We start from the raw sequence: 12,947 nt of genomic DNA, 5'->3' as shown, positions 1-12,947 counted from the left end.
GTCTTGGGATATCTCTAGAATCTGTTTGTTGAACTATAGCTAATTTTTAAAATTAATTCTAAATGCCAGTTGTCCACAAATCTTTTATTGAGTGATCCAGCTTTCCTGCATGGATATGAAGTACTTTTACCTTTTTAAAAAAAAAAATGGAAATTTAGTATATGCTTAATTTCTGGACGAAACTTTCCGTTGATCTGATTGCCTACTCCCATAGCATACTGCTGTCATTGCAGTTTTAGTACACACTTTAGAAACCAGTAGGATAAGTCTCCCCCTCTTCTTCTGTTTTGCCCTTTTTTTCCTTAAGTTAAAGTCACTTTGTATTTTTAGTGTTATTGTTTTTAACTTATAGAATAATTTAGACGAAAATTATGTTTTTAACATATCTGTCCAATATTAGAATAATCATTTTTATTCAAGTTTTATTTTAGGACATAGAGTTTTAAAAATATATTTTGTTAATATGAGTTCTTCTACTTATTAAATCTATGTCAAGAACTTTGAAGGGTCTGAGATTTTTCCCTGCCTACAAGCAAACAAGTTAGACTGCCTGCATCATAGATGCTGGCAAAAGATGGGAGTCTCCTAGGTCAGAGACACAGCAGGCACACATGAGCTTCATGTCTGTATCTGTTCTCCTTGCCAAAACTCCACCGTGGGTGCCACACATGTGCAGTAGGTTTGTTTCACAGCTGAGGAATCCCAATCTTAGAAAACCCTAATGAGAGGTCAAGTCAAGCTTTCTTGAGCTAACTGGGATAGAACAAGAGAAGTAAATCAGGTAAGAAGGGAAAAAAGTATTCCAGGCAAAGAAGACCACGTATGCAAAGGTCCTGTGGTGGGAGAAAATATGGCAACTATAAATAACTGAGAAAAAGGCCACCATGGTGGCTCCATTATCTTCTGCCTGAACACTGCTAAAACAAACAAAAAACAAAAAAAGCTGTTCATTTTTTTCCATCATAAATGATCTGTTTTGTGCTGACTGAATGACTGTAGATTGTTTTCCTTTACCTTTGAAGTACATTATTTTTACTAGGATTTGTTGTTCAGTCTTGAAGATTTTCTTAAGGCACAGAAAACCTCTTCATTTTGGAATATAGTCTTTTAAAACATTTTTGAGTATTTTCCTTTTGTCTTAGTTATGACCTTTTCTTTAAACATGTGGTAAATTGTTGTTGTCTATCTTCCATAGTTATGTTCTCCTTCAAAAAATTCCATCTGTCTAATTTCTATTGTGTTCCAAGATTGAGACCCTTCCTTAGTTCCAATCTTTGTTTTTTTTACTTTTTAAATTTGTGCCTTACATTTGGAAAGGCAACTTTTGGGGAAACTGCACTGTTGCCACCATCTTTTCCACAGTCTAGGTCTGTTACTTAAAAAACACTTACACGTGCTTTCTCCCAACTCTTTCAAACTATTCCAAGGAGGCATTTAGAGAATCCCCTGTGTTTAAAAGAACCCCTTCAATTTTTAGAAGTCTTGTCTCTCATTATTTAAGATCATAGTTATTTTTGTATTAAAATTGTGTTTAATTAGGACAAGGAATTGGGGAACAATATCCTCCTATTAGAAGGAATATGTAATCATGCAGGAAACTGTGGGAAAACTTCCTGTCTTCAAATATCTCCCCAGTTGCTCTGGTACCTAATCATTCACCAATAAAGTTTCATGTATGAAATTCATTTATCAGATTTAGTTACCTGGAGAGGTCCTTTATGTTCTCTAAGGTGAATATGCTCCTATGGAAGGAAGGAAGTAGAAAGAGTGTATGGCAAAGTCCTGATTTTTTCCTCACAGAATAAGGAAGAAAAACTTAATTTAAAAAATTATTTTCTAGGAAATTTTTCTGAAATACTGAGAACTTTTTGGATAGTTATATTTAGCTTTGAATAATAAAAATTCTTAAGGTAATATGCTCCTTAATTTGTTTCTTACTGTGGCAGTTTGGTATTATTTATGAATTCCAAAAGAGATATTGATTATGTTTATAAATTGGTCTGTTTCTCTGGGTGTGATACCCTTTGATTGTATTAGATTCAGCTGAGATGTCTTTGATTAAATTATGTTATGATTAGGGCTTTGATCCGATCATGTCCTTAGCGTGTGACTCAGCCTTGAGTCCCCGCCCCCTTGGGCTGATAAAACAGACGCTCATATGGAAGTAGACACACAGAGCAGTAGACACACAGAGAAGATACACAGAGGATCCTGTGGCCCGGGAAGAGAGAGGAACCTCATAGTTTACAGTTGACCTTGTGAAGATAGCAGAGCAGCTGCACCCAGAAAGAAATGAGCCCTGGGAAGAAAGATGAGCCCTATACCAGACTACAGCTGAGATTGGAAGGGGCTGGGCATACTGAGCCTTAAGAGGAAAGAGGAAAGCTGAACCCTTGCAGACATCACCCACCATCTTGCCTCAACACCCAAGCCTTTAGGTGAGAAAGTACCTCTTATGGTACCTTGAGTTGAACTCTTTAGGGCCTTATAACTGTAAGCTTCTACCCCAAATAAATACCCTTTAAAAAGCCAACAGATTTCTAGTACTTTGTATCAGCACCCCTTGGCTGACTAATACATCTAATCCTCTTCTCTTCAAAACTATGCAGTAAGAAGAGTTTTGTAAGAAAGTATCTCGGTTAGCAGAGTATTACAATTCCCATACACTGAGCACAAGCAGACAGTACAATTCACCAGTGAAAGAAAGCAGCCAGTTTGTTCAAGAGGACTCCCGTTTTCACAAGAGAGGAAAGAGATTTAATGCCTTCTCCGAAAATGGGTTTTCTCTCGTTGGCTTTTGATCCAGATGTTAGTCGATGTGTTGCTGACCTCCTCATAAGAAGCAAAAACTTGCCCTAGACTAGGAAAAATTTCTGTTTTCAAAATCCATGACGATAAAGTAACAATGAAGAAGCAGAAATTTTCAATAATGGTGGTTCAAAAAGGGACTCAGAATAAATAATTGCACATGACAAAATCTTATTGAATAAGCTCTGGTAGTTCTTTAATTTGGGGGGTTAGCCTCCTTTCTGAAATTGAATGAATGTTTTCAGTATTTGTTAGCACTATAAACAGACACTGAAAGTAGAAATAAAATGGTATTCTTTGTTTACACGTTGATGAGTTTGTTTCACTGATCATAATTCATTGATTCTAAAACATACATCATTGCTTCAGGTACCACTAAGAAAGAAAAAATTCTGCTTATGGAACTCTGACACCCTTACAGGGCTGTAAGGTGTAACCTGATTTCAGACACATTGATATGTGAAAATAATATGCATCTCAGAATCAATAAGATATGGTGATTTTCTTAAATTGATGAAACCAAGGAAAACTGACATCTTCAACGGTCTGTCCAGCTGAAATATTTAATAATGCAGTCAAATGAATTTGTACTTTAAAATTCCATTTACTAGATATGATATTTCCAAGAACAACTAAGATTATTGGTAGAACACTGTTAATATTTAGAGAATTAACAAAGAGACCTTAAATCTGTAAAGGATACCAAAAATTTCCCATCATGTCTTTAAGAATTTTCATTGCTTGTTCTTGTCCTTCCTGACAAGGCAATCTGGCCGCTGCAGTGCTGACCCATGCCAGGGTGCAAGAACTTCTCCCAAAGTCTTTCTCAACTCCTTCTGCAGCCTGTTGGGCAAGAACCTCTGTTCCCACTGGAAAGTACCGCTAATCCTCAGAAATGAATTTTATCACCTAGCATCACCTCTGAGTTCAGTCTAAAGTTCTGCCCCCTGGGCCTCATTCCTGAAAATTCCAGGATAGGTCTGACGCCTGAGCTCATGATATCTCTATGTTGTACAGGTTGGAGTTGAATATAAGCGACTACCACTTCCTTGAAGGTTTGAGTGACTCACCTGAGAAGCTACTACTGTTTTTATCTAAAGAATATTTAGTATTGGGTATCTGCTTGGGCAAGAGGATTTGCACCTGGTGAGGAGTTCCTCATAATTACATTATCATTGCCCTGGTGGCATTGTAGCATGTTTCTTTCCATTTTTTTAAGCTCATATACACTTTTTGCTTAGTAGAGATCATTTTTATGTGCAATTTGTATGATGCTTTTTTTCACTCAACTTCACATTATTGAAAGTGTTGTTAAAGGTTTTTAAATAGCTGATTGTTTTATTCTATAAATATATTAACTCTTCCCCTTATTGAAGACATATCCTTTTTGAAAAAAATTCTAAATAACATCAAAACAAACATCTCTGTATATAATTCTCTATCCACATTTTGACTGAGGGACATCCTCAACTTTAATACAATTGATTTGCACTGTTACGTTGCTTTGAAGAACGAAAAAGGTCATAAAACGTATAACCCCATAAAAGTATAGGAGTGTATATGAGCGGATGGTTGTGTTTATCCTAGTTCAAGGTTGAATTAACTGGGGAAACTGAGACACAGACAGATAAAGTCATCTTATCCCTGATGATACTATCAGTTTTGGTTGGACCTGGGAATCGACTGTCCCCCTAGCCAGTGTCTTCACTGCTTCACCACAGCCCCGTGGAAATTCACCATCCTTGAAATTATATCAGGGGGGTCAGTAAATGCCCCCAGAGCCCTAGAGGTACCCCCCCACTCTCATTTGCTCTTCTCCTCCAATAAGCAGTACCCATCTCCAAAATCCTCAACCCCAGAACCACTTTTTGCCTTGCAAACCAAACATTTCCGTTTTGTTTTGCTTTGTGTCCAGACTAATTCTCGGCATCTCCTCTGCCAGCGAGCAATTCGTTACCTCATTCCGTAAGACTGGCACCAGCAGAAATGCAAGCTCAGAGGATCCCTGGGAGAAAGCGAGGCCGCCCCCCACTTCACCCGTCGCCTATGAAGATGGCTGTTCACAACCTTTATTCTGCTTCAGCTGGTCCCTTGCCAGCAGTGAAGATCCCGAAGAAAAGAGGGCGGAAACCCGGGTACAAGGTATGACTCCATCACTGCCTTTTTCCAAAGTTGTGTTGGGCCGGGGCACCAGGGCTTGAGCAGAACGCCACTGTGAAATGCCTGAGGCGGCTGAGAGCTTAGTAAAGACAGGGTACGAAATTAAGTTTCTCTCAATGAAGCATGTCACGAGGCCTCATGGTTACAATACGGCACATAATGAGTGCTGTTGTGTGCATTTTTATAAGTGGAGAAGGCAGATTGTACCAGATGGGAAAAGTTGTAAGGCGAGCAGATTTTAGGGTCATAGCTAAATACACATTATTAAACCTTGCATCTAAATGAGCGTTTCAGAGGCTGAGCTTTCCCCTGACTATTCCTACTAGGATGGCTCTCAGAGCTGCCTTCCAGAACTCATTCATCATTTATTTTAGCAGAAGCAGATGATGTTCCTCAGACATTTAAATTAATAATGCAAGCAGGCCAGTGTCAAAGGACATGGAAGAGTTTTCCCATGGAGAACTTCAACAAGGGAACTTATGATGAAAATTCAGGATAATTCATAGTTTCCCGCTTATAAAAGGCGTTGACGTCAATGTTGGCTACAGAAAGGCACATGAGGGAAATTTGAAATCCTGTGATCCCTTTAAGAATTAGCAACAGTTTGGAGGGGGTAGAGGTGGAGAATAAATCCTCTGATACAACTTCCATCTCATAAACCAACCCCCACCAGAGAGAGAGCTTGTCCTTTGAAATGTTTCTGAGAGGTTAACTAGAGAGGAGAGAATATTGAGCTCGTTCTCCACAAGCTTTTTGAGCATTAAAAAATGAGCTTCAGTTTTCCTTCATTTGTTTTCCTTGAAATAAAGGGCTTATGTTTCCATCCTGAGATCTGAATACTCAAACCAAAATGCAAATTGGCAATTAACTTCCATATATTTAGGAAAATGTATGGAAATTATTTCAGGTCAAGCAGAAAGACAAAGCTTCCAGAAGAGTCGGTAATGAATTCACGCTTTATCCCTTTGGTTTTCCACAATTCTTCTACATGCTGGAAAATGAAGAGGGTGTAGTGGGGGGAGGTTACTCAAAGATTTGGAGGTCATTGCTTTAAGAAAAAGACGTTTTTACTCAGCCATCTCATGAGGTAAAGTCTTCAGGCACTGGTTATTTTTCTAACAAAGAGAAAACGCCAGCTTCCGATTTGTGTCTCTGACGTGGGCATAGGGTAGAGTCTCACCCGCTCAGCTTCCTGCATGTTTGCTTGGTCTGGGAATTGTATCTGGAAGGCTGGAGCAGGGCAGCCTTTTTGTTTATAGAGTCAGAGAACAAATCCAGGATCTGAAGAAGCACACCAAAATTTCTTACCTCCTGGCCAGCCGTGACCCAAGAATAAAATTTACCAACAGACACAGCATTTCTGGGGCCAGGAAAAATGGAAATTCACTCCATGGAATGGACCTAATTTTGCAATTTTCCTGTCTCCTAAAAATGGGCAGTTTTCCGTGCTCTTTATACTCAGAGACACCTCAGGTCAGGGAGAAAACTATTGGGACTGGCTGGCTGATGATACCACAAGCAGGTCTTATTCTTATAGTCCCACAGTTTCCTTTCGGAGGACACCAGGTCAGCTCTTCCTGAGTTCATGTTCCTAAATGCCAGCTGGTCCCCAGGATTGCAAGAACTCCTCTTGCTCCTCCTAGAACCAGCCAGCCCCCTGGGCCATGGGCTCAGTGTTCTAGAAGAGTGGTTCCCAAACAAGTTACCAGTCCACAGCAAATGTGCACCCATCCATGATGACATGAGAAAAATAAGAGCCAATAGAAAATTTTCATAACCTTAAAATGATTCCACTTACAGGATTATCCTTTATTCTGCAATAGCTCCTTCTTACTATTTTGGTGTTAAAGTGTTCTTTGTTTTATTAAGTGTTTTGTAGACAGGTTTTGGTAATTTTTTAAATGTCCTTACTTGGCAAAATAAAATTGGCAATGTATTAAGTCTCCCCAGTTTTATTGTGGAAATTTTCTAGACCCTAAAATCCCATTTTACTCGTGGGATTTTTTAGTCAAAAGAGTTATTTTTCAAGAAGCCAGCAAGGACACTGTACAGTTTCTCTCCATTTACCAAATGGCTACTAATTTGGCAAACTCAACTATCTAGATACAGTTGGGGGAAAAGAAATGGTTGAAAAAAATTAGTTAAAAAACCAACTGATTGAAAACATTGGTTGAATTTTTAAAATCCCAACCAGGGAAAATAAGTTATTGCTTGGTCGAACCTTAAAAATCTTGTATTTTATTTCTAAGAACATATTTTCAAAGCCTCCATCAGTCTGTTGGCCTTTATTGTAGACATATTTCTTACAAGCTGGATTATAGTCCTTTAGTAGCTTTCAATGTGAAGGTGAAGGCTTGTTGGGGGAAAAGATCTCATATATAGCTGGACACTGAGGATATAATAATAATTATTGTTATAATTATATGAGATTAATGTATTAAAATATAGACCAATACAATATAACAATAACATCAATATCATAATAAATAACATTATTTTTATATCAATAATAACATCGTTACAACTATAAATTTGTATCAATGACATTTTCATGATAGAATTAGAAGTTCTTGAGCCATTGGCAGAACTCCGGCCCCTCCCCAGGAGAGTCTGAGGGTGCCTGGTGGTGCTGGCTGGACCACAGGCCTGTGCGGGTGGACATTTGTCACTTCCCACCTTGTTCTGCCAGTCACCTCTGTGCCTCTCACACACAGAAATGTTCAAGGCGTGGACACGGCATCTCCCTTTAAGACCAAGCACAGCGGACACAGGTCGTCACCTTTAGCCACGTCTCTGGGCCTTGAAGTAAAGGAGGGGAATTCTAGGCAGAGGGGAAAGTTCACGGCGCAGCCGCAGGCAGAGGTGCTGGAGGTCGTGCTCCCTCACGGCGCCATCTGCCTGCGGTCACCCTGCTGGGGCGCGAGTAGCCATTTCAGGGCCTTCCTGCTGTCTCCTCACTCACGTCAAAGGGAGCAAAAACCTCTTATCATCGTGTTCTCTAGGAAGAGACACTCCGATTGCCATTAAAATTACCTTCTTATTAACAAACTGAGCACTTATGTCTCAGATCAAAACAGTGGCTGTTGGTTTAGGTCCTTAGTTCAGAGGTCCCGCGGGATCCACAGGAAGATTTTCCTTACATTTCATGACTAAAAAGACAACCCCCTCCCCCCGCCCCAGGGTTTCTTAAAGATATAAGACAGAGAGGGCCTGCACCAAGGAAAATTTCAGCTGATTCTATCCCCAAACAGTGAGATGGATAGCTTCAGTGTCTTTATGATTGAGACTCTGATTTAAGCAGGAAAAAGGTGTTGGGTTTTTCAGATAGCCGTTTGTCCCCAGTATATAACAATAGCAATTAATACTAATAGTAATAATAGTAACATGGAACATTTACTGGGCACTTTCTAGGCTTGAGGGTCTGTGCTTAAGCATTTTATGCACATTTTCTTACTTGATCCATCCTTGATTGTTTGACAGGGAGAGTCAGAAAAAAATCTGGAGTCAGGCAGAAATTAACCAAACCCCACAGCCTGAGGCCATTTATAGCTGGGCCAGAAGCCCTCTATACCTCAGCCGTCTTTTTGTATTGTTGCCCAGAATAGTAATTATTCTTCTGGATTCAAGGAAGAGTAAATTATGTTCTGTCTACTCTGTTTAATGAGTTAAGAAAAGGGTAACACATTCTAGAAAAAAATATCATTCCCAACATATTAATAGCAAATGGTCAAAATGTTTTAAAGTGTTGATTATTGCATTAGAATATCAAATACCAGTGGCTTAAAGAAGATAGAAGCTGCTTTCTCTCTCATGCGAATATCCGGGGAGGCTGGCCAGAGGTAGTATGGCAGCTCTGTGGTGCTGGGGACTGCCAAACTCGCATATTTATAGAAAAGTATTTGAACTTTACATGAACTGGCCCTTTTCCACTTGTCCTCTTGGCTACACTCCTCAGTTCGCAAACAAATCCCACGGCAGCATCTCCCTAGAACCACCCCCCACCTCTCTTCAGTGATTCTCCACCAACATCTTAGAGACGGGCCTGCCTCGAAGGGCAGCTGGCGCAAGAAATTCTCCAGGCCCAGATTTTGGATCTACAAGTGGAAAAGAAAGGCGAGCTGATCCCAAATTCCCAGCTCCCTTTGGTGGAGAGGCCAGCTGGCAGGAACTGGGACTTCACCCTTCTGCTTTACCATAGTTTTACAAGGCAAAGCACAGGCCCCTGGAGCAGACGCTGGCAGCAAGGTCTGGAGGCAGAGTCACCATCCCTGCTCGCCTGAGGTTCCAATTCCAGGTGGAGGAGCCACCTTCACCAGCATCTGCGCAGGGTCATGACTTTGGAGGCTAGGGCTTAGTGCCTGCCTGTCACAGCAAGCCATCCTGGGCGGCGGATCTTCTTCCAGTCTCACGCTGCCAAGAAAGAGGCCCCTTCTGCCTCCTTTCTCTCCAGTTTACCCAGTTCATTCTGCCAGATTCTGGTTTTTGTTATTGTTTTTTAAAAACAAAGTGTATTTTAGAATCGTTTTAGATTTACAGAAAAGCTGCCAAGATGTTACAGAGAGTTCTAATATTCCCCGTACCCAGCTTCCCCGATTGCTAACATCTTACATTACCATGGTACACTGTCACAACTAATGAACCAATAATGATATATTATTATTAACTAAACTCCACATTTTACGCAGATTCCATTAGTGTTTTCCTAATGTCCTTTTCCTGCTCCCGAATCCCAGCCAGGATCCCGCATTACATTGAGTCTTCGTGCCTCTGTAGGCTCTTCTGGGTTGTAAAGGTTTCTGAGACTTTCCTAGTTTTTGATGACCTTGACAGTTTTGGGGAGTATTGGCCCAGTATGGTGTAGAATATTCTGCAATTTGGGTTTGTCTGATGTTTTTCTCGAGATCACGGAAGAAAATAAAAAGTAAATTCTTATTGCATCGTATCAAGGGAACATACTCTCAGTGCGGCTTAGCATCATTGATGTTAACCTTGATCACCGGGCGGCGGTAGCATTTCTCAGGTGTCTCCACAGTAAAGTTATGTTCCCCCTTTCCATACTGTACCCTTTGTACGGAGTCACTGTGTGCAGCCCGCGTGTAAGGAGGAGGGAGTTAGGCTCTGCCTTCTGGAGCATGGAGTATCTGCATAAATTCTTTGGAATTTTCATGCATGGGAGCTTTGTCTATTTTCTCCATTTATTCACTTCTTCAATCATTTATTTACATCAATATGGAGTCGTGGATTTCTTTTTAATATTCTGAGTTAAAATCCATTACTATGTTATTTGTTGGATCAAATCATTCTAGCTTTGGTCCCTGGGAGCTTTTTCACTTGGCTACCATGTCCCTATGACATACCCCAGGACTGTGGGCTTGTTTTTTTTTTAAGCACTTCCCTACTTGCTGGCACTATAAGAGGCTCCAGGGAAGCGGATTTGGCTCAACTGATAGAGGATCTACCTACCACATGGGAGGTCCAGGGTTCAAACCCAGGGTCTCCTTACCTATGTGGTGAGCTGGCCCACGCACAGTGCTGTTGCTCGCAAGGAGTGCCCTGCCACGCAGGGGTGTCCCCCGCATAGGAGAGCCCCACACGCAAGGAGTGTGCCTTGTAAGGAGAGCTACCCTGTGTGAAAAAAGTGCAGCCTGCCCAGGAGTGGCACCACACACACGGCGAGCTGACACAACGAGATGACGCAACAAAAAGAGATACAGATTCCTGGTGCCACTGACAAGAATGCAACCAGACACAGAAGAACACACAGCGAATGGACACAGAGAGCAGACAACTGGGGGCGGGGGGGGGGGGGGGGGGGGAGAAAAGGGGAGAGAAATTTTTAAAAAAATCTAAATGAAAAAAGGCTCCAGGTTCATCTTACAGATTTCTTGTCCTGTCCTAGAATGAGCCATTTCTCTGAGGAGCCCTGGTTCCTTCCATGGGATAGGATCTGAGGGCCCTGTTTCAGTTTGTTTTGTTTTGGCCCGTTTAAAAAACAAAGTGAACAAAAAATACTCACAGCAACAACCACCCACACTTGCTGTGCCAGAAGAGGTTGACAGGCTGAGGCGTCCTCCTTCCACTTACAGAGGGGACTTGAGCTGACAGCCTTGGGCCCCGAATCACACCAAAGGAGGCCTTCCCACCAGTGAGCACCTAGCTCTGGTTCTGTTGGACCTTTCTAAAATCTAGGGTGACTCCCTGTCCTAGGCTCAGCTTATTTTGGTTCTTTATATCAATCGATGAGACAGAAATTTCAGAATGCCAAATAAAAGGGTATTTCTAATGCTAGCTTATTCAGTTACTAAAAGGATATTCATTAAGAGTCAACTACTGCCCACAGTTGCATGAGATTTCTTCTTTCTTCAAAAACCCTGAAGTTGTTTTATTTTTTAAGATTTATTTTTATTTATTTTCCTCCCTTCCCTCCCTCCTGTTGTCCACTCTCCATGTCCATTCACTGTGTGTTCTTCTGTGACTGCTTCTATCCTTAGCAGCAGCACCTGGAATCTGTGTCTTGTTTTGTTGTGTCATCTTGCTGTGTCAGCTCTCTGTGTGCGCGGCGCCATTCTTGGGCAGGCTGCCCTTTCTTTCGCACTGGGCAGCTCTCCTTACGGGGCGCACTCCTTGCGCGTGGGGCTCCCATACATGGGGGACACCCCTGCGTGGCAGGGCACTCCTTGCACGCATCAGCAGTGCACATGGGCCAGCTCCACACGGGTCAAGGAGGCCCAGGGTTTGAACCGCAGACCTCCCATGTGGTAGGTGGATGCCCTAACCACTGGGCCAAGTTCTCTTCCCTGAAGTTGTTTTAGCAGGTGGATGAACACAGAGAGTTTTTTTCTGCAAAACATAACTTGTTCTAATTCCTTTAGTTGACTCACTTGGATGGAAATAGTAAAGCAAGTGTAACAGTCAATTTTAGTTCTCTTACCTCATTGTGGTGGGTTCAATGTCAGATCCCACTCTAATAAGTATTAAAACAGTGAGCAGGTACAAGGTGTTGGGAATATGGAGATACATGGGGAAAATACAACTAAAGTATAGACAATAGTAATAATGTAATATTTTTACAGCAATGGCAAAGAAGGTACTATATAAATGCTAAGGGTCAATAATGGGGAAGTGTGAGGAGGCATGGGATTTTTCCTTTTGGAGTAATGAAAATGTTCTGAAATGAACTGAGCTGATAACAGCACAACTCTGGGATGAAACTGAGAGCCACTGAGTGTACACTCTGGATGGATTGTACAAGGCACGGGTCTGTATAACACATGGAGCCATGTGGTGGATGATGAAATGTGGTTAACAGCACAAATACGAGAACATTCTCTCATGCTCTGTGACAAATATACAATACTAATACGTGGTGTTAATAACTAAATATAAGCCATGGATTATAGAGAGCAGTAATATTAGGATGATGTTCTTTCATCATTTGTAACAAATGTGTCACAACAATATAAGGTGTTGTGGTGGGGCAACGTATGGGAATCCTGTAGTATGCATGACTGTTCTTTAAAAATTTGAAATAGAAAGAAAAATAATGAGCAGGCAGTAAATGTTAGGGTCCTTGGGAGGTTCACATGAATTTATACTAGTCAAGGGCTTAGAATAGTCCTGTCTATTTAAGTTTTAGCTGCCCCCCTCCTCATCCTCATCACAATCATTATCTTTCTAGGAAGGCTCACCAGGTTCTTTGTGTGATCTACAAAGGTGGGGAGGGAAGGGGAGGACCTGATCGCTTGCCAACTGCTTTTTCGTTTGCTCTTTGAGGGTTAGAGGGCCTTGGGTGTTTAAAGGAGGATTTAGCCGGGGATCCCCTAGAGCCCCTGACCGTGTCCTCAGGGCTGCTGTGCGCTCACCGCCAGCTTCTCCATCAGGAGCCGCGCAGAGCAGGCCATCACTCCTGGGAAGGCCATCAAGGGGTCCCTGCGGCGTGACCTCTGAGAACAGCGGGGTGGCTGCTAACTGAACCTTGC

The 12,947-nt window shown here is 41.6% G+C and overlaps 1 protein-coding gene across 1 annotated transcript in view; it reads left to right on the top strand.

Moving 5' to 3' along the window:
* SCML4 (Scm polycomb group protein like 4) overlaps positions 1 to 12,947 on the top strand; it is a 103,087-nt gene that overhangs the window by 47,364 nt on the left and 42,776 nt on the right. Inside the window, exon 2 of the mRNA XM_058307226.2 lies at positions 4,724 to 4,950. Within this exon, the coding sequence (XP_058163209.1) occupies positions 4,795 to 4,950 (156 nt within the window). The 5' untranslated portion in view covers positions 4,724 to 4,794. The remainder of the gene's footprint in view (positions 1 to 4,723; positions 4,951 to 12,947) is intronic.

The sequence above is a fragment of the Dasypus novemcinctus genome, chromosome 11, assembly GCF_030445035.2.
Source record: "Dasypus novemcinctus isolate mDasNov1 chromosome 11, mDasNov1.1.hap2, whole genome shotgun sequence".
Lineage (NCBI taxonomy): Eukaryota > Metazoa > Chordata > Mammalia > Cingulata > Dasypodidae > Dasypus > Dasypus novemcinctus.
The sequence above is the reverse complement of the archived record's forward strand: the minus strand, read 5'-3'. Positions and strand labels throughout refer to the sequence as shown.